The sequence below is a fragment of the Mastigoproctus giganteus genome, chromosome 1 (assembly GCF_048544385.1).
Source record: "Mastigoproctus giganteus isolate SK-2022 chromosome 1, ASM4854438v1, whole genome shotgun sequence".
Taxonomy (NCBI): domain Eukaryota; kingdom Metazoa; phylum Arthropoda; class Arachnida; order Uropygi; family Thelyphonidae; genus Mastigoproctus; species Mastigoproctus giganteus.
In genome coordinates this window covers 5,033,587-5,052,260 of record NC_143575.1, presented here as the reverse complement: position 1 = coordinate 5,052,260, position 18,674 = coordinate 5,033,587, and the positions used below count along the sequence as shown (strand labels likewise).

Here is an 18,674-nt window from a genome sequence, read left to right as displayed (position 1 = left end):
CGGGGAACATAGGTTGCAACATGGGATGACTCAATCAATAACAATTAATAAGAACAAAGTGGAGGAGAAATTGTTGAAGATAAACATAAGAAAGGCACCTGGGGTGGATGGGATCTATCCAGTTATATTAAAGGAGGTGGCATAGGAAGTAAACAAACCCTTAGCCATAATTATGAGAGCATCCTTGGACTCAGGGGAGGTCCCCACGGACTGGAGATGTGCAAATGTATCCCCAATTCACACAGGGGGATCGAAGGGTGATACAAGTAATTACAGACCAGTTAGTTTAACTTCTATTCCAGGTAAAATAATGGAGTCACTGGTTAAAGATGCATTGCAGGATCATCTAGACAAGACTGCAGCAATAATTCAGACACAACATGGGTTTGTTAAGGGAAAGTCTTGTCTGACAAATTTGATTAGTTATTATGATGTGGTTACAAAGGAACTGGATGCAAAAAATAATTTTGACATCATATATTTGGATTTCAGGAAAGCTTTTGACACTGTTGCGCATGGAAGACTATTGTGCAAATTGGAGCAGAATGGTATTAAGGGTAAGTTGCTACAATGGATAAAAGGATGGTTGGTTGAGTGGGAGAAGACAGAGGGTGGTAATCAGTGTGTGCTGCTGTTTGTGGACTAATGTTATTAGTAGAGTCCCACAGGGTTCAGTGTTGGGTCCACTGTTGTTTTGTATATTTATCAATGATATTGATGAAGGTATATCAGGCTTAGTATCGAAGTTTGCAGATAATACAAAGGTTGGCAGGGTTGTTAATGACAGTAATGGCAGTGTGTTACTGCAACAGGATCTAGAAAATTTGGGCAGATGGGTTGAGAAGTGGCAACTGAAGTTTTAACATTGAAAAATGCAAAGTACTGCATATGGGTAGAAGTAACCCCAGAGAAACGTACCAACTGTGTGGTACTACACTTAAGGAGGTAGAAAATGAAAAAGACCTGGGAGTAATTGTGCAGTCAGATATGAAGTTTTCTGAGCAATGCAGACAGGCTGCCAGGGCAGGTCATAGGGCGTTGTCAATGATATACAGCAATTTTGCTAGAAGGGAAAAGAAGGTGATTGTCCCTCTGTATAAGGCAATGGTCAGGCCACGCCTTGAGTACTGTGTACAGGTCTGGAGGTCTCATTTTAGGAAGAATGTAGATTTGCTTGAACATGAACAGAGAAGGGCAACAAGAGGGGAATGAAGGGATCCTCTTACCAGAAGAGGCTTAAGTTCTGCAAATTGCAGCGGCTAGAGACTAGGCACCTGTGAAGTGATCTGATTGAGGTGTATAAGGCCTTAAATGGGTTGAGCACGCTGAATTCTTCCACTTATTCAGATTACGAACCTAAGGGGGCATAAATTGAAATTGAGGAAGGACAGATGTAGAATAGATGTGCGGAAATTTGCCTTTAGCCAGCGGGTGGTTAATTGCTGGAACAAACTTCCATTTGTCGTTGTGGAAGTTGATAGGTTAAATAAATTTAAAGAGGAACTGCCTTTAGCCAGTGGGTGGTTAATTGCTGGAACAAACTTCCATCTGTCGTTGTGGAAGTTGATAGGTTAAATAAATTTAAGGAGGAACTGCCTTTAGCCAGCGGGTGGTTAATTGCTGGAACAAACTTCCATCTGTCGTTGTGGAAGTTGATAGGTTAAATAAATTTAAGAAGGAACTGGACAAATATTTAGAGGGTATAGTTTTGTATTTTTTTATTTTTTGGCTGATGCTGCATAAGCTCATACGCTTTCTTTCTTGCATCACATGCCACCACTACTACTACTAGTATTCTGAATTCAATCTTTCAAGAACTAGTCACACCATACAGTCTCCAGCGGACTATGATACACCAGGCAAATGAGCAGTACTCCCCGGAACAACTGGAGTCACCCTTTACAGAAGAACTCCAAATGGCAGTAGCACAAATCAAGAACAAGAAATGCCTACGACTTGACCTCCTCAAGCCTGAGATTGTCAGGAGCGTGGTAGAGATAGCACCAAAACTCCTCCTATCCGTATAAAACAGATGCTACCAAACAGGCACCTTTCCCGAACACTGGAAGACTGCTAATGTAAAATTAATCTTGAAAAAACCCACAAAACCCCAGGAAAAACTGAATCCTACCGGCCAATTGCCCTGCTGACAGTAGCTTGCTGGCTACTGTCAGCAGGATGTTACTAAAAAGAATACAGATCCTTTACGATGCAGCTGGGTTAGCAAGCCTGAATCAATATGGCTTCAAACCTGGAACCTCGACAATTGAGGCACTCAAAAGCCTCACTGATGCTGTGCTGACATGCGAGAATAAATACTTCTTTAACTATTGACTTTGGGAGGGCATTCGACACCATCTGGTGGCCGAGTGTCCTTGCAAGACTCATACAGGCATCCATACCTGGAAACCTATATAACATCATGAAGTCCTACATGTCTGGAAGGAAAATCACAGTAAAAACACCATACAGAAGCCTCACTAGACCCATCTGCAGGGGCTGCGCCCCAGTACTCGGTTCTGGGGCCGCTTCTGTGGAACATGGTCATGGATAAATTCCTAACCCTCGACTTGGGTGAAGCCTGCTCCCAGGCCTTCGCGATATCATCACGATAATGGCTGACTCTTAGAGTCCAACTTGAGGCTATTGCAAACCCAGCACTGACAAAACTCCAAGAATGGGCTTCAGCCCATTTTTTAACAAATCTCTTCTGCAAAAACCAGTACAATCCTCTTGAAGGGCAAATTGCAACTACAAAAACTGCCGCAAGTCAAGATTGGAGTAACCACCTTGAAACTCATCGTGCAACTCAAATATCTAGGAGTTATACTGGACACAAACCTGTCTTTTCTACCACACCTCCAGTATATAAGAAGCAAAATAAGAAAGTATTTGGCATTCGTTGCAAGAGTCACCAAAAAGGACGTGGGGCTTAACAAACGCACCCTGTGATTATACTATAAAACGATCTTTACTCCCGTAATTACATACACTGCGCCGATCTGGTACAACAAAACCGCAATGACAGTAAATAGAAGACAACTAGACTCAATCCAAATAACCATCCTCCTTGTTATTACCCGAGCCTGCCGTACAGTAAGTACGCATGCCCTACAGGTCATAGCAGGAGCCCTTCCCCTGGACCTTGAGGTTATTAAGACTGCCTTCATGTATTATTATGCCATAGGAACCCCATCACCTTTGCTGGATTCACTGTCAACCCTGCAGACAGCCAGAAAATAGGAAAAAAACAGACTAATGCAACACCTTCAGCAGACATGGCAGGATGGGTGGGCAAACTCCATCAAAGGAGAAATTACAAAGAAATTCCTTCCACATATTGACAGGGTGTATTCAAAAGCACCCCCTTCCCTGATTCTTCCCAGGACTAAACACGACATTTTTAATTGCAGGACACAGCCCATTCCAAGCCAAACTAATGACTTTTGGTCTGGTGGATAGCCCACTGTGCATCTGTGGGAAGGAAGAGACGTGGAACTGCCTAATGCACCAATGCGACCACTACGATGACCTACGATGCCTACTCATAATGAAAATCAGATACTCCAGTTAACCAAGAGACACAGCTTCTTGACACCGAGGAGGAATACAGAGCACCACGAGCTTTGCTCTACAATTGTTTTTCAGGAGACGAACACTCAATGCTATCCATAGGCCAAATTGAGACTGGACCGACCCACAAATTATCCAGATTAGGAAATGGAACACAAAACACTGGATGGGATTTCATCCCATGAATCAACCCACAACTGGCTAGGATCCTGCTGGGATTGGACTGAGACCACCACCAAACTGCAGCTCTGCTGCTAAATGCCATTTGGCGATCTGAATATTTATTATTTTATTATTACTATAGTTCTTTGGTGGCCCTAGACATTTGTCCAAAGCCACCTAATATCACCGAGTTTTGTTATACGCAGGACACCCAGCCCAGGGAACAGTCATCACCAAGGTAACTGCTACCTGATGCCCGTCCTTATGAACATGGAATTGTGCCCAGGTCTACTGTACTGTCTTTTCTGACCGCACAATCTAAATAGGGCACCCTAGCCTTAATGACTTTTGTTCCATATCTCTGGTGGGGGGGAGACTATTTCTGTCTCCCCCACCCACCCCCTTCTTTCTTCTGGTGAGGCATGGGCCTACCTCACTGCTGTTCTGGGGCTGCCTTCCCTATTGACCTCATACTCCTGTCTTTTCCCACCAGTCTTCAGTCTCCTCCCTCCTCTGTCTATCCTGCAATACCCAAGACCCACACACAGCTTACTAAAATTAAAAATGCCTAAATTTAAATTGAGATTATTAAAACAACTTTCTGATTTCCTACTGCTAGTGCACCCCCTATTTTTTTTTTTTTTTTTTTTTTTAACTCCATTCAATGTAGTCTTCTGTCAAAAGGATGTCAGAAAGATTTTGACGAATCTTGATGTTAAAAAATCTCCAGGTCCTGATGGTATATCTCCACTTGTTCTCAAAACCTGAACTTACTCCTGTTCTTTACCATCTTTTTTCACTTTTTTATTCCAAAGGTGTTTTTCCATCTGCTTGGAAATTTGCTCATATCCCAGTTCCTTAAAAGGGTGACAAATCCCTCCCATCCAATTACCATTCCATTGCAATTACTTCTACTCTTTCTAAAGTAATGGAGAAATCAATTAACCGCCAACTCTTATAATACCTAGAAACCTTCTGTCGGATCAACTATCGGAGTATAGATTCAATCAGAGTCGACCTCTGGTGATATTTTGGCTTATGTTACCCATTTATGTACAAATTCAATGGAAAAGTTTGGCGAAACACAAGCAGTTGCTCTTGACATCTCAAAGACTTTTGATCTTTTGTGGATTTATTGGATGATTGTTTTCTACATCAGCATGTGCAGAAGGCAACTAAAGGGAGTAATACTCTTGATCTGATTATCAGCAGTGATTCTTCATGCATTAAGAATCTGCAGATAAAGGAACCACTAGGTGGCAGTGATCACAGTGTGCCAAAGTGTGATTTACTCAAAGAGGTAACTACCATCAGGGGTAAAGGGAAGGATTTTTGCTTTCGTAAAGGCGACTACGGTGGTCTGAGATAGTATTTAAATTCTATACAGTGGGACCAACTGATGATGTTACTAACAGCAAATTCAAAATGGGAGGCATTCAAAGAATTAATCTTGGAAGCTACTAGGCTTTACATACCAACTAAGAAATATTGTTCAAGGTTTAGGCCAAAATGGATGTCAGATGAACTAATTGGACATGTGGCAGAGAAGAAAAATGCATGGGATACATATAAATTAACACATGACACAGAAGCCTATGATAGATATAAGCTGGTCTGTAACCAAGTCACAAAGGAGGTTAGGCAGGCAAAGGATGCAAAGAAAGACAGCAAAGAGTTCTTTACTTATGTAAACTCTAGAAGGAAGGGGATGAATCAGATTGCTCCACTTGATATCGATGGTTCAACTATTGATGATCCTGCTCAGGTAGCTAACAAACTAAATGAATATTTTGCATCGACATTCGCACATGAGGAGTTATTCAGGGAGGGGAATGCCAGAGGTGAATTAAACTCTGGCAGTGAGCTATACGATTTTGTAATAAGTGAGAGGAAAGTGGAGGAGAAATTGTTGAAGATAAACATAAAAAAAGACACCCGTGGTGGATGGGATCTATCCAGTTATATTAAAGGAGGCAGCAAAGGAAGTAAGCAAACCCTTAGCCATAATTATGAGAGCTTCCTTGGACTCTAGCTTCCATGGACTCAAGGTGACACAAGTAATTATAGACATGTTAGTTTAACTTTTGTTCCAGGGAAATTAATGAAAACACTGGTTAAAGAAGCACTACAGGATCATCTAGAGAAGGCTTCAGTTATAGCTTGGACACATGGTTTTGTTAAGGGGAAGTCTTGTCTGACCGATTTGGTTGGATGCTATGTGGTCACAAAGGAACTGGATGCATGGAATAACTTTGATATGATATATTTGGATCTTAGAAAGGCTTTTGATACTTTTGCACATGGAAGACCTCTGCACAAATTGCAGCAGTGTGGCATTTGAGGCAAATTGTTGCTATGGATAAAGCAATTGGTGAGTGGGAGAAGACAGAGTGGTAATAAATGGACACTGCTCTTCGTGGACTAACGGTATTAGTGGAGTCCCTCAGGATTTGGTGTCGGTTCCATTGTTGTTTTCTGTATTTATAAATTAACATTAGCATTAGTAGAGGCATATGATGCAAGAAAGCAAGCTTATTCAGCATCAGCCAAAAAAAAAAAAAAAAAACACTACTCCCATTTCACCCCTCCGTTCGTTTGAAATACCTGTCCAGCTGAGCCTTAAATTTATTTAGGCTATCAACTTCAACAACAAGCGATGGGAGTCTATTCCACAAACCAACTGCCCGCTGGCTAAAGGCAAATTTCCACACATCTATCCGACATCCGTCCTTCCTCAATTTGAATTTATGCCCTCTCAGGTGATTATTCTGAGCAAGAGGAAGAATCCCATCGGCATTGAGCATGCTCAAGCCATTCAAAGCCTTATACACCTCTATCAGATCACCTCGCCGATGCCTAGTTTCCAGGCTCTGTAATTTGCAAAACTTAAGCCTTTCTTCGTAAGAGCAACCCTTTGTTCCATTCACTAATCTTGTTGCCCTTCTCTGTACTCGTTCGAGCAGCTCTACATCCTTCTTGAAATGAGGCCTCCAGACCTGTATACAGTACTCAAGGTGTGGCCTGACCAATGCCTTATACAAGGGAATAATCACATCCTTATCCCTGCTAGAAAAATTCCTGTATATCATTGACAAGACACCATGAGCTACTCTTGCAGCTCGTCTGCACTGCTCAGAGAACTTCATATCTGCCTGCACAATTACCCTCAGGTCCTTTTCATTCTCTACCACTGCCAGCGTAGTGCCACAGAGTTGATACGTTGATCTGGGGTTCGTCATCATCATCATCAGCCATTTTCAATCCACTGCAGGATGAAGGCCTCTCCAGCAACTTTCCAGTTCCTTCTGTTTTGAGCACTGGACATCCATTTACTACCCACAAACTCATGAATTTCATCTATCCATCTCCGCCTTTGTCTTCCAGGTTTTCTTCTAGCTCCTCTTGGGTACCATTCTGTTATTTTCTTAGTCCATCTGTCATCATGTCTTCGAGCTATGTGTCCTGCCCAAGACCATTTTAGTTCTTTAGTTTTGATAAGAATGTCCTTTACTTGAGTTTGTTGCCTAATCCATGTGTTTCTCTTCTTATCTAACAGTCTGATTCCCAATATGATTCGTTCCATTCTTCGCTGTGTAGTTCTCAGCTTCTCCTCCATTCTTTTGGTGAGTGCCCAAGTTTCACTTCCATAAGTCATGGTGGGGAGTATACATTGGTTCATTATTTTACGTTTCAGACAAACTGGGATATTGCTCTTCAGTATGTGACTATATTTCCTGAATGCTATCCATCCAAAATTTATTCTTCTCTTGACTTCCAGCCATTTATCATTATTACAGCTAATAACTTGTCCCAGATAAGTATATGACTCCACCTTTTCAATTACTGCTCCTTCAATCATTATTTCCCTTTCTGTGGCATACTTGTTCATCATTACTTTTGTTTTAGCCATATTCATCTTTAGTCCAAAATCCTTACTAGCTGTGCATAACTGATTAAGATTTTCCTCTAATTCTTTGGGATCATGGCTTATGACCACAATGTCGTCTGCAAATCGTAAATGGTTTAGGTACTCTCCGTTCACATTGACTCCTTTCTGCGACCAGTCTAATCTTCTGAAAGCTTCCTCAAGGGCAGCAGTAAACAGCTTCGGAGATATTGTGTCTCCTTGTCGAACTCCTTTCTCAATTTTAAATTTCCTACTGTCTTTGTCTAGTCTAATAAAGGAGGTAGCACTCTCGTATATTTTCTTCAAAATCATAATATATGGGGTATCAATGCCTTGTCTTTCCAGTGCCCGAAACATTGCCTTATGCTGTATGGAGTCAAATGCCTTTTCATAATCCACAAATGCCAGGCATAATGGTGTTTTATATTCATTTGCTTTCTCCATTAGCTGTGATATTACGTGAAGGTGATCCATAGTTGAGAATCCTGTCCTAAAGCCAGCTTGCTCTTTTGGTTGATTCTCATCAAGTATTCTTTCTAATCTGTTAGTAATGACCCTTGTGAACAACTTGTAGATGTGGGATAACAAGCTAATTGGTCTATAATTTCCAATTTCTGATTTATCTCCTTTCTTATGCAGCAAAACTATGATTGCATTATTCCACTGCTTAGGCGTCACACCTTTTCTAATGCACTTTGTGAAGAGCCTTGCCAGTTTTTGTGTTATGTCTCTTCCTCCCAATTTTAACAACTCTACAGTAACTTCATCTTCCCCCGGGGCTTTCTGATTCTTCATTTTCTTCAATGCATGTTCTACCTCATCAGGAAGAATATTGGGTATGTCGTATGTGTTGCTACTTTGCAATCCATCTTCCCCACTGCTGGCATCATTCCCCTGCTCCTTGTATAATTCTCTATAGTAGTCTTCTGCTATTTGAATTATGCCTTCTCTGCTGTTTATAAGTACACCATCGCTATTCTTCAGTTTCAGTATCATTTGTCTTTCTGTATTACTGCTCATGGCTGCTGATTTAAATCCTTTGTTTTCCCTTAATGCTTGTTCTACTTTTCTTGTGTTAAATCTTCTTATGTCCTCTCTGAGTCTCTTTCTAATGGCTTTGCATAACTCAGTATACTCAATTTTCTCCCTGTCAGTGTTTTTCTTGCTTTTCATTTGTCGTCTTCGGTTCATCATGACAAGTGTTTCTTGACTAATTTTTTCTTCTTTGGATTTCTTTTTCCCTATCGGTTTCTTGGGCTTTATCACTTTCAAAAAGTTGTAATATTCCTCGTCGATATCTTGGTCCTCAGCAGTCTGCAGAAGCTCATACTTGTTCTTAAGTTCCAGTACATACTGCTTTTTCTCCTCTTCTGTTATCTCAAAGACCTTTGTATTATTTACTCGAGTCAGTTTTTTCCTTTCCTTTCCTACATCTATATCAAGTGTACATCTTACCATTCTGTGATCACTTCCAACATTTACCTTATTCAGGACGGTAACATCATTCACAATATATCTTCTGTTAGTGAGGATGAAGTCGATTTCATTAGTAGTTAATCCATTTGGACTCTTCCATGTCCACTTTCTGTTCACCCTTTTCTTGAAAAAAGTGTTCATTACTGACAGTCCTTGAGATTCTGCAAATTCCACAAGTCTTTCACCTCTTTCATTTCTTTCACCAATTCCAAAATTTCCTATAGTTCCCCTTTCTGCGTTGTTTTGTCTTTTTCCAACCTTAGCATTGAAGTCCCCCATAATAATAGTGTAGTGGGTTTTCTGCTCATCTAGAAGACTCTCAATTTCGGTGTACATTTCTTCAACCTCTTCATCATCATGGCTCGATGTTGGTGCATAAATCATTATAATCTTTAGCTTGTATCTCTTAGAAATCTTGAGTATTAGTCTTGACACTCTTGGTGATGTACTTTTGAATTCCAAAATGTTGTTTTTAAAATCTTTATGGACCAGAAACCCAACTCCACCTTCACTCCTTTCACTGTTTCCATTGGTGTACAGCAGATTTCCACTTGATAAACTTATAAGTGATTCGTTTCTTCTTCTTGTTTCAGCCAAACCAATGATATTCCAATTCACATTTTCTAATTCCTTTTCCAGCTCTAATATCCTGTCTTCACCGATGAGTGTTCTTACGTTATAACAGGCCAAGTTCAGTTTCCGTGCATGGCAGCCTGGTCGTACCCAGAGATTCTTAGCACCCTCTGCTTCCACTCTAATCCTCTCGCTGCCGTAAGAGGGAGAGTGAAAGCTGCTGGGGACTGAGGGCCATTTGTTTCGTCGTGCTTTCATATTGCTGGAGGGTTTGGTCTTTTCCTCTTCACGCTGACCAGGCGTCTTGAAGAGAACCACTCTACACGTTCGTTGCCACCTAAGTGACGTAACAGGGCTTACCATCGAGAAGGTGTGCATGAGTGGATTTTAGGGAGGCAGGCCAACCGGACTTCTCCTAAATCTTCTGTAATAGAGAGATATTGGATCCATCAGTGTTTTAGGCTGAGTGTCTGATAACACACAGGATACCTGTTCCCCTCTAAGCCCCGATCTGGGGTTACTGTTTCCCATATGTTTCCCATATGTAGTACTTTACATTTGTTAATGTTAAACTTCATTTGCCACCTCTCAGCCCATCTGCTCAACCTTTCCAGATCCTGTTGCAGCAGCATAGTATCAGTAGTGTCCTTAACAACCCTGCCAACCTTGGTATCATCTGCAAACTTGGACATTAAGCCTGATACACCATCATCAATATCATTTATAAATACAGAAAACAACAATGGACCCAACACTGAACCCTGAGGAACTCCACTAATAACATTAGTCCACGTTGAGCAGTGTCCATTGATTACCACTCTCTGTCTTCTGCCACTCAACCATCCCTTTATCCATAGGAGCAATTTGCCTCCAATGCCACACTTCTCCAATTTGTGCAGCAGTCTTCCATTCGCAACAGTATCAAAAGCCTTTCTAAGATCCAAATATATAATATCAAAGTTATTCCCTGCATCCAGTTCTTTTGTGACTACATCATAGTATCCAATCAAATTGGTCAGACAAGACCTGCCCTTAACAAAACCATGCTGTGTCTGAGCTATAACTGAATTCTTGTCCAGATGATCCTGCAGTGCTTCTTTAACCAGTGCCTCCATTAATTTTCCTGGAACCGAAGTTAAACTAACAGGTCTGTAATTACTTTTGTCAGCCTTTGATCCTCCTTTGTGAATTGGGGTTACATTTGCACATCTCCAGTCCATGGGTACCTCCCCTGAGTCCAAAGAAGCTCTCATAATTATGGCTAGGGGTTTGCTTACTTCCTTTGCTGCCTCCTTTAATATAACTGGATATATCCCATCCACCCCTGGTGCCTTTTTTATGTTTATCCTCAGCAATTTCTCCTCCACTTTCCCCTCAGTTATTAGAAAATAATCTAGCTCACTGCCAATGTTTACTTCACCTACGACATTCCCCTTCCTGAATAACTCCTCATGTGTGAATGTAGATGCAAAATACTCGTTTAGATTGTTAGCCACCTGAGCAGGATCCTCAACTGTTGAACCATCAACATCCAGTGGACCAATCTGATTCATCCCTTTCCGTCTTGAGTTTAAATAGGTAAAGAACTCTTTTCTGTTTTTCTTTGCGTCCTTTGCCAAGGATTTCTCATAATCTGCCTTTGCCTGCCTAATCTCCTTTGTGACTTGGTTTCAGACCAACTTATATCTATCATAGGCTTCCATGTCACCCATTAATTTGTATGTATCCCATGCATTTTTCTTCTCTTCCATATGTCTCATTAGTTCATCTGACAACCATTTAGGCCTGAACCTTGAACAATATTTCTTGGTTGGTATGTAAAGCCTGGTAGCTTCCAAGGTTAGTTCCTTGAATGATTCCCATTTTGAATTTGCTGTTGGTAACATCATCAGTTGGTCCCACTGTATAGAATTTAAATACTGTCTCAGACCATCATAGTCGCCTTTACGAAAGCAAAAACCCTTCCCTTTGCCTCTGATGGTAGTTACCTCCTTGAGTAAATCCCACTTCAGCACACTGTGATCACTGCCACCCAGTGGTTCCTTTATCTGCAGATTCCTAATGCATGAAGAATCACTACTGATAATCAGATCAAGAGTATTACTCCCTCTAGTTGCCTCTCGAACATGCTGGTGTAGAAAACAATCATCCAATAAATCCACAAAAGCCCTGCTAGTGTGTAAGTGACCAACCCACAAATTCCAGTCAATATCTGGGAAATTAAAATCCCCCATTATAAGACTCTCTGATTTACTGGCCCATTCTATTTCCGTGTACAGTATCTTATTATACTCATCAGAGTCATTAGGCCTATAGCACACTCCTACTCTCAATTTTGATTTACCTATGCTTATGTCACACCAAACTGACTCGACACTGCACTGTCCATCAATGTCGACTGGCTTCACTTCCTTGGATTTTATGTGTTTTTTAACTAATAGCATAACCCCTCCTCCCCTCCTGTCCTGTCTATCCTTTCTATACACATTGTACTCCCCAAATTCCAGTTCTGCATTCCTTATATCTGTGTGACACCACGTCTCTGATATCCCAACAATATCTGCCTTTGATGTTTTGAGCAATACCTCAAATTCATCAAATTTATTTACTAAACTCCTAGCATTGGTGTACACGCAAGTATACCTGCACTTGTTTTTATTCTTAGCTACCCTAACACAACCGATGTGTTTACTTGTATCACAATGACTTCCAGCAGTCTCTGAAATATCCTGCATCTTGTTTTTCAGGCTTCTGCTCATTCCAATAGAAGCAGTGCAAGAATCTCTTTCACCTCTGCCAGTGGCTACTGTTAATCCATTAGTCTTTGTCTCCCCCCAAGCTAGCAGTTTTCCGACCCACCTAACACTGCCTCGATAGCATCAGCAAATATTCTTGCACCCTTTCTATTTAAGTGTAACCCATCCCTGTAGAAGCAATCTCTCCTGTTAACAAGTACATCCCAGGCTGAAAAAAATTCTACCCCTTGATAATGATAATGATGATGGTATATCAGGCTTAATGTCCAAGTTTGCAGATGATACGAAGATTAGCAGGGTTGTTAAGGATACTAATGATAGTATGCTGCTGCAACAGGATCTAGAAAAGTTGACGAGATGAGCTGAGAGGTGGCAAATGAGGTTTAACATTGAAAAATGTAAAGTACTACATATGGGGAAACAGTAACCGCAGAGAAACGTATCAACTCCGTGGTACTACACTGACAATGGTAGAGAATGAAAAGAACATGGGGGTAATTGTTCACGCATATATGAAGTTTTCTGAGCAGTGCAGACGGTCCGCAAGGGTAGCTCATGGTGTGTTGTCACTGATATACAGGAATTTTTCTAGCAGGGATAAGGAGGTGATTATCCCCTTGTATAAGGCAGTGGTCAGGCCACACCTTGACTACTGTGTACAGGTCCTGAGGCCTCATATTAAGAAGGATGTAGAGTTGTTGGAATGAGTACAGAGAAGGGCAACAAGATTAGTGAATGGAACGAAGGGTTGCTTTTACGAAGAAAGGCTTAAATTTTGAAGATTACATTGTCTGAAGACTAGGCATGTGCTAGGTGATCTGTTTTAGGTGTATAAAGCCCTGAATGATTTGAGCATGCTCAATGCTGATGGGATTCTTCCTCTTGCTCAGAATAATCGCCTGAGAGGGCATAAATTCAAATTGAGGAAAGACAGTTGTAGGATAGAAGTGCGGAAGTTTGCCTTTAGCCAGGTAGTTGATTGATGGAACAGACTTCCATCTTTTGTTGTGGAAGTTGATAGTCTAAATAAATTTAGGGCTAAGCGAGACAGGTATTTAGAACGAACAAAGGGTAAAATGGGAGTGGGGTTTTTTTTTTTTTTTGGCTGCTGCTGCATAAGCTTGCTTTCTTGCATCGTATGCCTCTACTAATGCTAATGACCTTCAATTGAAGAGAAATCCTATCCATAGTTTTTGTGATGATAGCACATTGCATTCCACTTTCCAGTTTGAGAAACCTTGCCCTGCTCAATCAGCATCAACTTCTTGAAAAATATCTGCTACCAATTCCTTAAATGCCGATCTCCACATAAATCTCCAGTGGGGCAAAGACTACTTAGTTGATTTCAATCCTTCTGAAACTCAGTCTTGTCTTATATCTCACAAAAAGGATTCTTCTGCTCCTATATTTATCTTTGGTGACACTGATTTCTAGGCAAGGAGATATCTCTTTTTGGGATTACCTTGACTACTAATCTCTCTTGGCACAAGCACATTACATATAATGCTTCCTCTGCATCTAATAAACTTGGTTTACTCTTTCGCTCTCAGCGTTACTTGTCTTCCAAACAGCTGTTCGCTCTGTACAAATTGCAAATCTGCCCTACCATGGAATATTGTTCTCACATCTGGGGTGGTGCCCCCCCCAAACCTCTCTCAAACTTCTGAATTCCATTCAGAAGAGGGCAGTTATGTTAATTAATGACTCATCTCTAACAGAGACTCTCCACTCTCTGTCTCATAGACATTGTGTATCTGCTGCATGCCTTTTCTACAGATACTTCCATGGGCACTGTTCTTCTGAATTGGCTTCTATAATTCCTGCTCTGTCTTTCAAAACAGTCCGAACACTTGCTGCCAACATCCATTTACTGTCCAACTTCAAACTCACAGAACATCTTCCTCATTTATTCATTCAACTGCTGCTTTCTGAAACAACCTTCATACTTATTTCCTGAAAATTACAGTCTACAGTAGTTCAAGTCTAATGTCAACAAATATCTTCTTTTCTCTTCTCAACCTCCTACCCAAGCACGGTTTGTTTGGGTTTTTATGAAAAACCCAAACACGAGAGGAAGTTGATAGCTATAGTTTATAGCATGTTTTTAGAGGAAGATGATAGCTTAAATAGATTCAAGGTAGAACTTGACAAACATTTGGAGTGAATGGATGGGTGAAATAAGGGTTTTTTTTTTTTTTTTTTGGCTGATGCTATATTAGCTTGCTTTCTTGCATCATGTGCCTATGCTAAAAAAAATAAAATAAAATAAAATAGCCTAAACATAAATATAAGAAAGGTAGAGAGATCCTGGTGCCCTTTAATTTAAAGGGCACTCTGTATATATAGTATGTTTTCACCTTTTTTCTTTTTTTGCTTTTTTCTTCTTTTTTTCCTTTTTTCTTTTCTTTTTTTTTTTTTTTTTGTACTGGTAGTAGTAGTAATAATATAACGAAACAGGCCTACGCGCTCTGGATTCATTAAGAATTTATTATAGTTACACACAGAGCGTACAAATAAAGAAGAAATATATGAGCTTTCGGCTATATGGTAGCCTTCATCAGAATTAAAAATACATGAATGGCAGTTGGAATGAAGATGTGCACTGCCAGGTGCGTGAGACGCGAGGTTTAATTGTTTGTTGACGTCTGTGGCTGTGACGCATGATGACGTGGCCAGCGCTTGTCCAATGACAGAACTACTGACTCTGTGATCGGGTTGACTTGGCAACCACTGTTCCTGTTCAAGGATTTATCCGAAGATTTTATATTTAACGATTCCAACCAGGTACGTTTTAGGTAATGGTGGGATCTGTCTACCACCACGACATCGCGGTCTGGGTCGATGTCGTGGTGGGTTGTCCAGACATGTTCGGCGATAGCTGAGTGTTCTATATCCGCTAAACGGATTGCTCTAGTAGGCAATCTATCGATCTAGTAGGCAACCCTACTAGCCGACCTTAAGACTCTGATTCCCGATCCCGTTTACACCGATGTGGTCAACACTTTATGTCACCAGGCCGTCAGAGAATCAGATCTTTATTGTGCCCGACAGAAACGTAAGTTTTGTAATTTGATTAATGAATCCCGTCAATTTCGCAGCCAACGTAATACCCCTCTCACTAATTCCACGGACTTCGTATTGAACCTAAGCAGCAAACAGTTATCTGCGGACCAAATAAACTTATTGACTCTTGGCATGACATTTGCCGTTCTTCCTAAGCACCCGCCGATCACCGACATCGCCTTAGGTGTGAAAGCCAGCTTATCACGCCTCCCAGAAGATGTAGCCAACACAATCCGCTTGAAGACTGCAGCAGTTCTACACCGTGCTCGCCCCGTCTCTTCTAACCTCAACCGTACACAGTTTTCTGCCCTCAAGGCATTGAAACAGGATTCGTCCATCGTCATTCTACCGGCAGACAAAGGCCGCCGTACGGTTGTAATGGATCACACCGATTACATGGCGAAAGCGCTACTACTTTTACGGGATACTACCGTATACAAACCCCTGACCATCAACCCCAACAGAGTTTTAGAACGATGGGAATCAGAGGTGAATATCCTCATCAACAGTTGGCTGAAACAAGGGAAGATCACACAGTCAACCCGTAATCACCTCCGTGCCTCCGGATGTCAGATCCCACGGTTTTACGGCCTACCGAAAGTGCACAAAGAAGACACACCACTGAGACCAATTGTATCCTGCTGTGGATCACCGACTTACGAGCTGTCTAAATTTGTCTCGAGACTTCTTTCTCCTCTAGTTGGCAAGACCACCCACACCGTCTCCAACAGTGTTGAATTCATAAAGAGGATTCGCACTGTATCCATCTCGCAGGATCAAGTTTTGGCATCGTTCGACGTCATATCGCTCTTTACCTCCATCCCTGTGGAACTTGCCATTTCTTGTGCAAAACAACTCTTGGACAATGATAGAACCCTCAACGAAAGAACTGGTATCACACCCGATGACATTTCCGCCGCCCTCAGACTGTGCTTAACAGGGGGTGCGATCATATTTAATGACTCAGTCTACCAGCAGATACATGGCACGGCCATGGGTTCCCCTGTCAGCTCGGTCACAGCAAACATCGTGATGGAGGAGTTAGAGGGACGTGCGTTTGCACACGCACCAGATCACATCGCCTTTTGGTGTCGCTATGTTGACGATGTGTTCGTGGTCATCCCTAGAGACTCAGGTCAGCGACTTCTATCATACCTCAACTCACTATCGCCCTTCATAAAATTCACGATTGAGCTGGAGTCGAACAACTCCTTACCATATTTAGACACACTTGTCCGACGTGAGGCACATACCTGAGGACTACAGTTTATCGTAAGCCCATGTGTGCTGGCCAGTTCACCAACTTCCGGTCAGCACACGCGCGAGGCCACCTCCTCTCCACTCCACTGCCCGAACCTTGCTTACTCGCGCCTGGACACACTCCAGCTCCGCTGATGAAAGACGCAAAGAGGTCACTAGGGTCAAAGTAGACCTTACGAGGTGTGGCTACCCCATTGACGTCCTCGACAGGTGTGATCTACAGACACGTGACATCGTGACGACCAGCTACAACACCAACAGTGACGAGCCATCCACGAGGGCATTCATCCCATACTACCCCAACCTGTCACAACAGATCGGTAGAATCCTGAGAACGCACGGAATAAAGTGCATCCAACTCCCAGGCAAGAAAATGCGTTCTTTCATTTCCAACGTGAAAACACCTGTCCCCACCCTTCTGCAGAGCGGTTTGGTCTACCGCATCTCTTGCCGTGACTGCACTAGCTGCTACTTTGGAGAGACTGGACGTCGACTCGAGAAACGTCTCTCGGAGCACAAAAGAGCGATCCGTTTAGCGGATATAGAACACTCAGCTATCGCCGAACATGTCTGGACAACCCACCACGACATCGACCCACACCGCGATGTCGTGGTGGTAGACAGATCCCACCATTACCTAAAACGTACCTGGTTGGAATCGTTAAATATAAAATCTTCGGATAAATCCTTGAACAGGAACAGTGGTTGCCAAGTCAACCCGATCACAGAGTCAGTAGTTCTGTCATTGGACAAGCGCTGGCCACGTCATCATGCGTCACAGCCACAGACGTCAACAAACAATTAAACCTCGCGTCTCACGCACCTGGCAGTGCACATCTTCATTCCAACTGCCATTCATGTATTTTTAATTCTGATGAAGGCTACCATATAGCCGAAAGCTCATATATTTCTTCTTTATTTGTACGCTCTGTGTGTAACTATAATAAATTCTTAGTAGTAATAATAGTAGTATTTTGTATGCTAAATCATGTTATGATGAAAAATGTAGTCATTCAAAAGCTGTGATTTCATCATTTTTGAATGTATATCCAAAGTATTTTGTTTTAATATTAACTTAATAATTTTTAAGTTCTTGTAAATTTATTTTAATTGTATAAAAAATTGTATTTATTATGCACATTATTTTATTTAGTTATTTTTTTTCATTCCATTGTAATTTCTCATTTAATGAACCATATTAGATGAGATAATATGAGCCATGTAGATAAGATAATATGACATAATATGAGATGAAGTTTTAAAGCACTAAGATTAGAGGATTAATTCTTGTTGTTAATCCTTTTCTGTTTACCTCCATTTTTATTACTGCAAGCAGGGTCTCTAAAGACTTAGTGCTGGCATGCTGTGAAGCAATTGTTAATGTTTTATTGATATTGTTTTAGTGATTTTTGATTAGAAATTTGCATTTAAATATATATTTTTATTTTAATTTACAGAGCTCTGCTTACTATTGTGACCATAATCTGTAAGTATAATTGCTGTTGTTAAAACTTTACAGTGGTATGGTGAGAGAGAGAGAGAGAGAGAGAGAGAGAGAGAGAGAGAGAGAGAGAGAGAGAGAGAGAGAGAGAGAGAGATGTAATTTAAGGGTTTTAAGTTACTTTTAGCCAATCTGAAATGATAAAATCAAAGAATTGAATTTGTTAAAAATCTGAACATCAAATAAGAAAACCTTTTCACTTTATTTTGTAACATAGAATATTTAATACTTTTTATAGTAGCATTAGCATTAGCAGAGGCATATGATGCAAGAAAGCAAGCTTATTCAGCATCAGCCAAAAAAAACAAAAAAAAAAAAAAAAACCCACTCCCATTTCACCCCTCCGTTCGTTCGAAATACCTGTCCAGTTGAGCTTTAAATTTGTTTAGGCTATCAACTTCAA

At 41.2% G+C, this 18,674-nt stretch overlaps 1 protein-coding gene across 1 annotated transcript in view; it reads left to right on the top strand.

The window, feature by feature from the left end:
* Positions 1–18,674, top strand: part of LOC150090507 (uncharacterized) — a 113,928-nt gene that overhangs the window by 27,423 nt on the left and 67,831 nt on the right. The window contains exon 2 of the mRNA XM_090378553.1: positions 18,228–18,256. Coding sequence (XP_090234679.1) covers positions 18,228–18,256 — 29 coding nt within the window. The remainder of the gene's footprint in view (positions 1–18,227; positions 18,257–18,674) is intronic.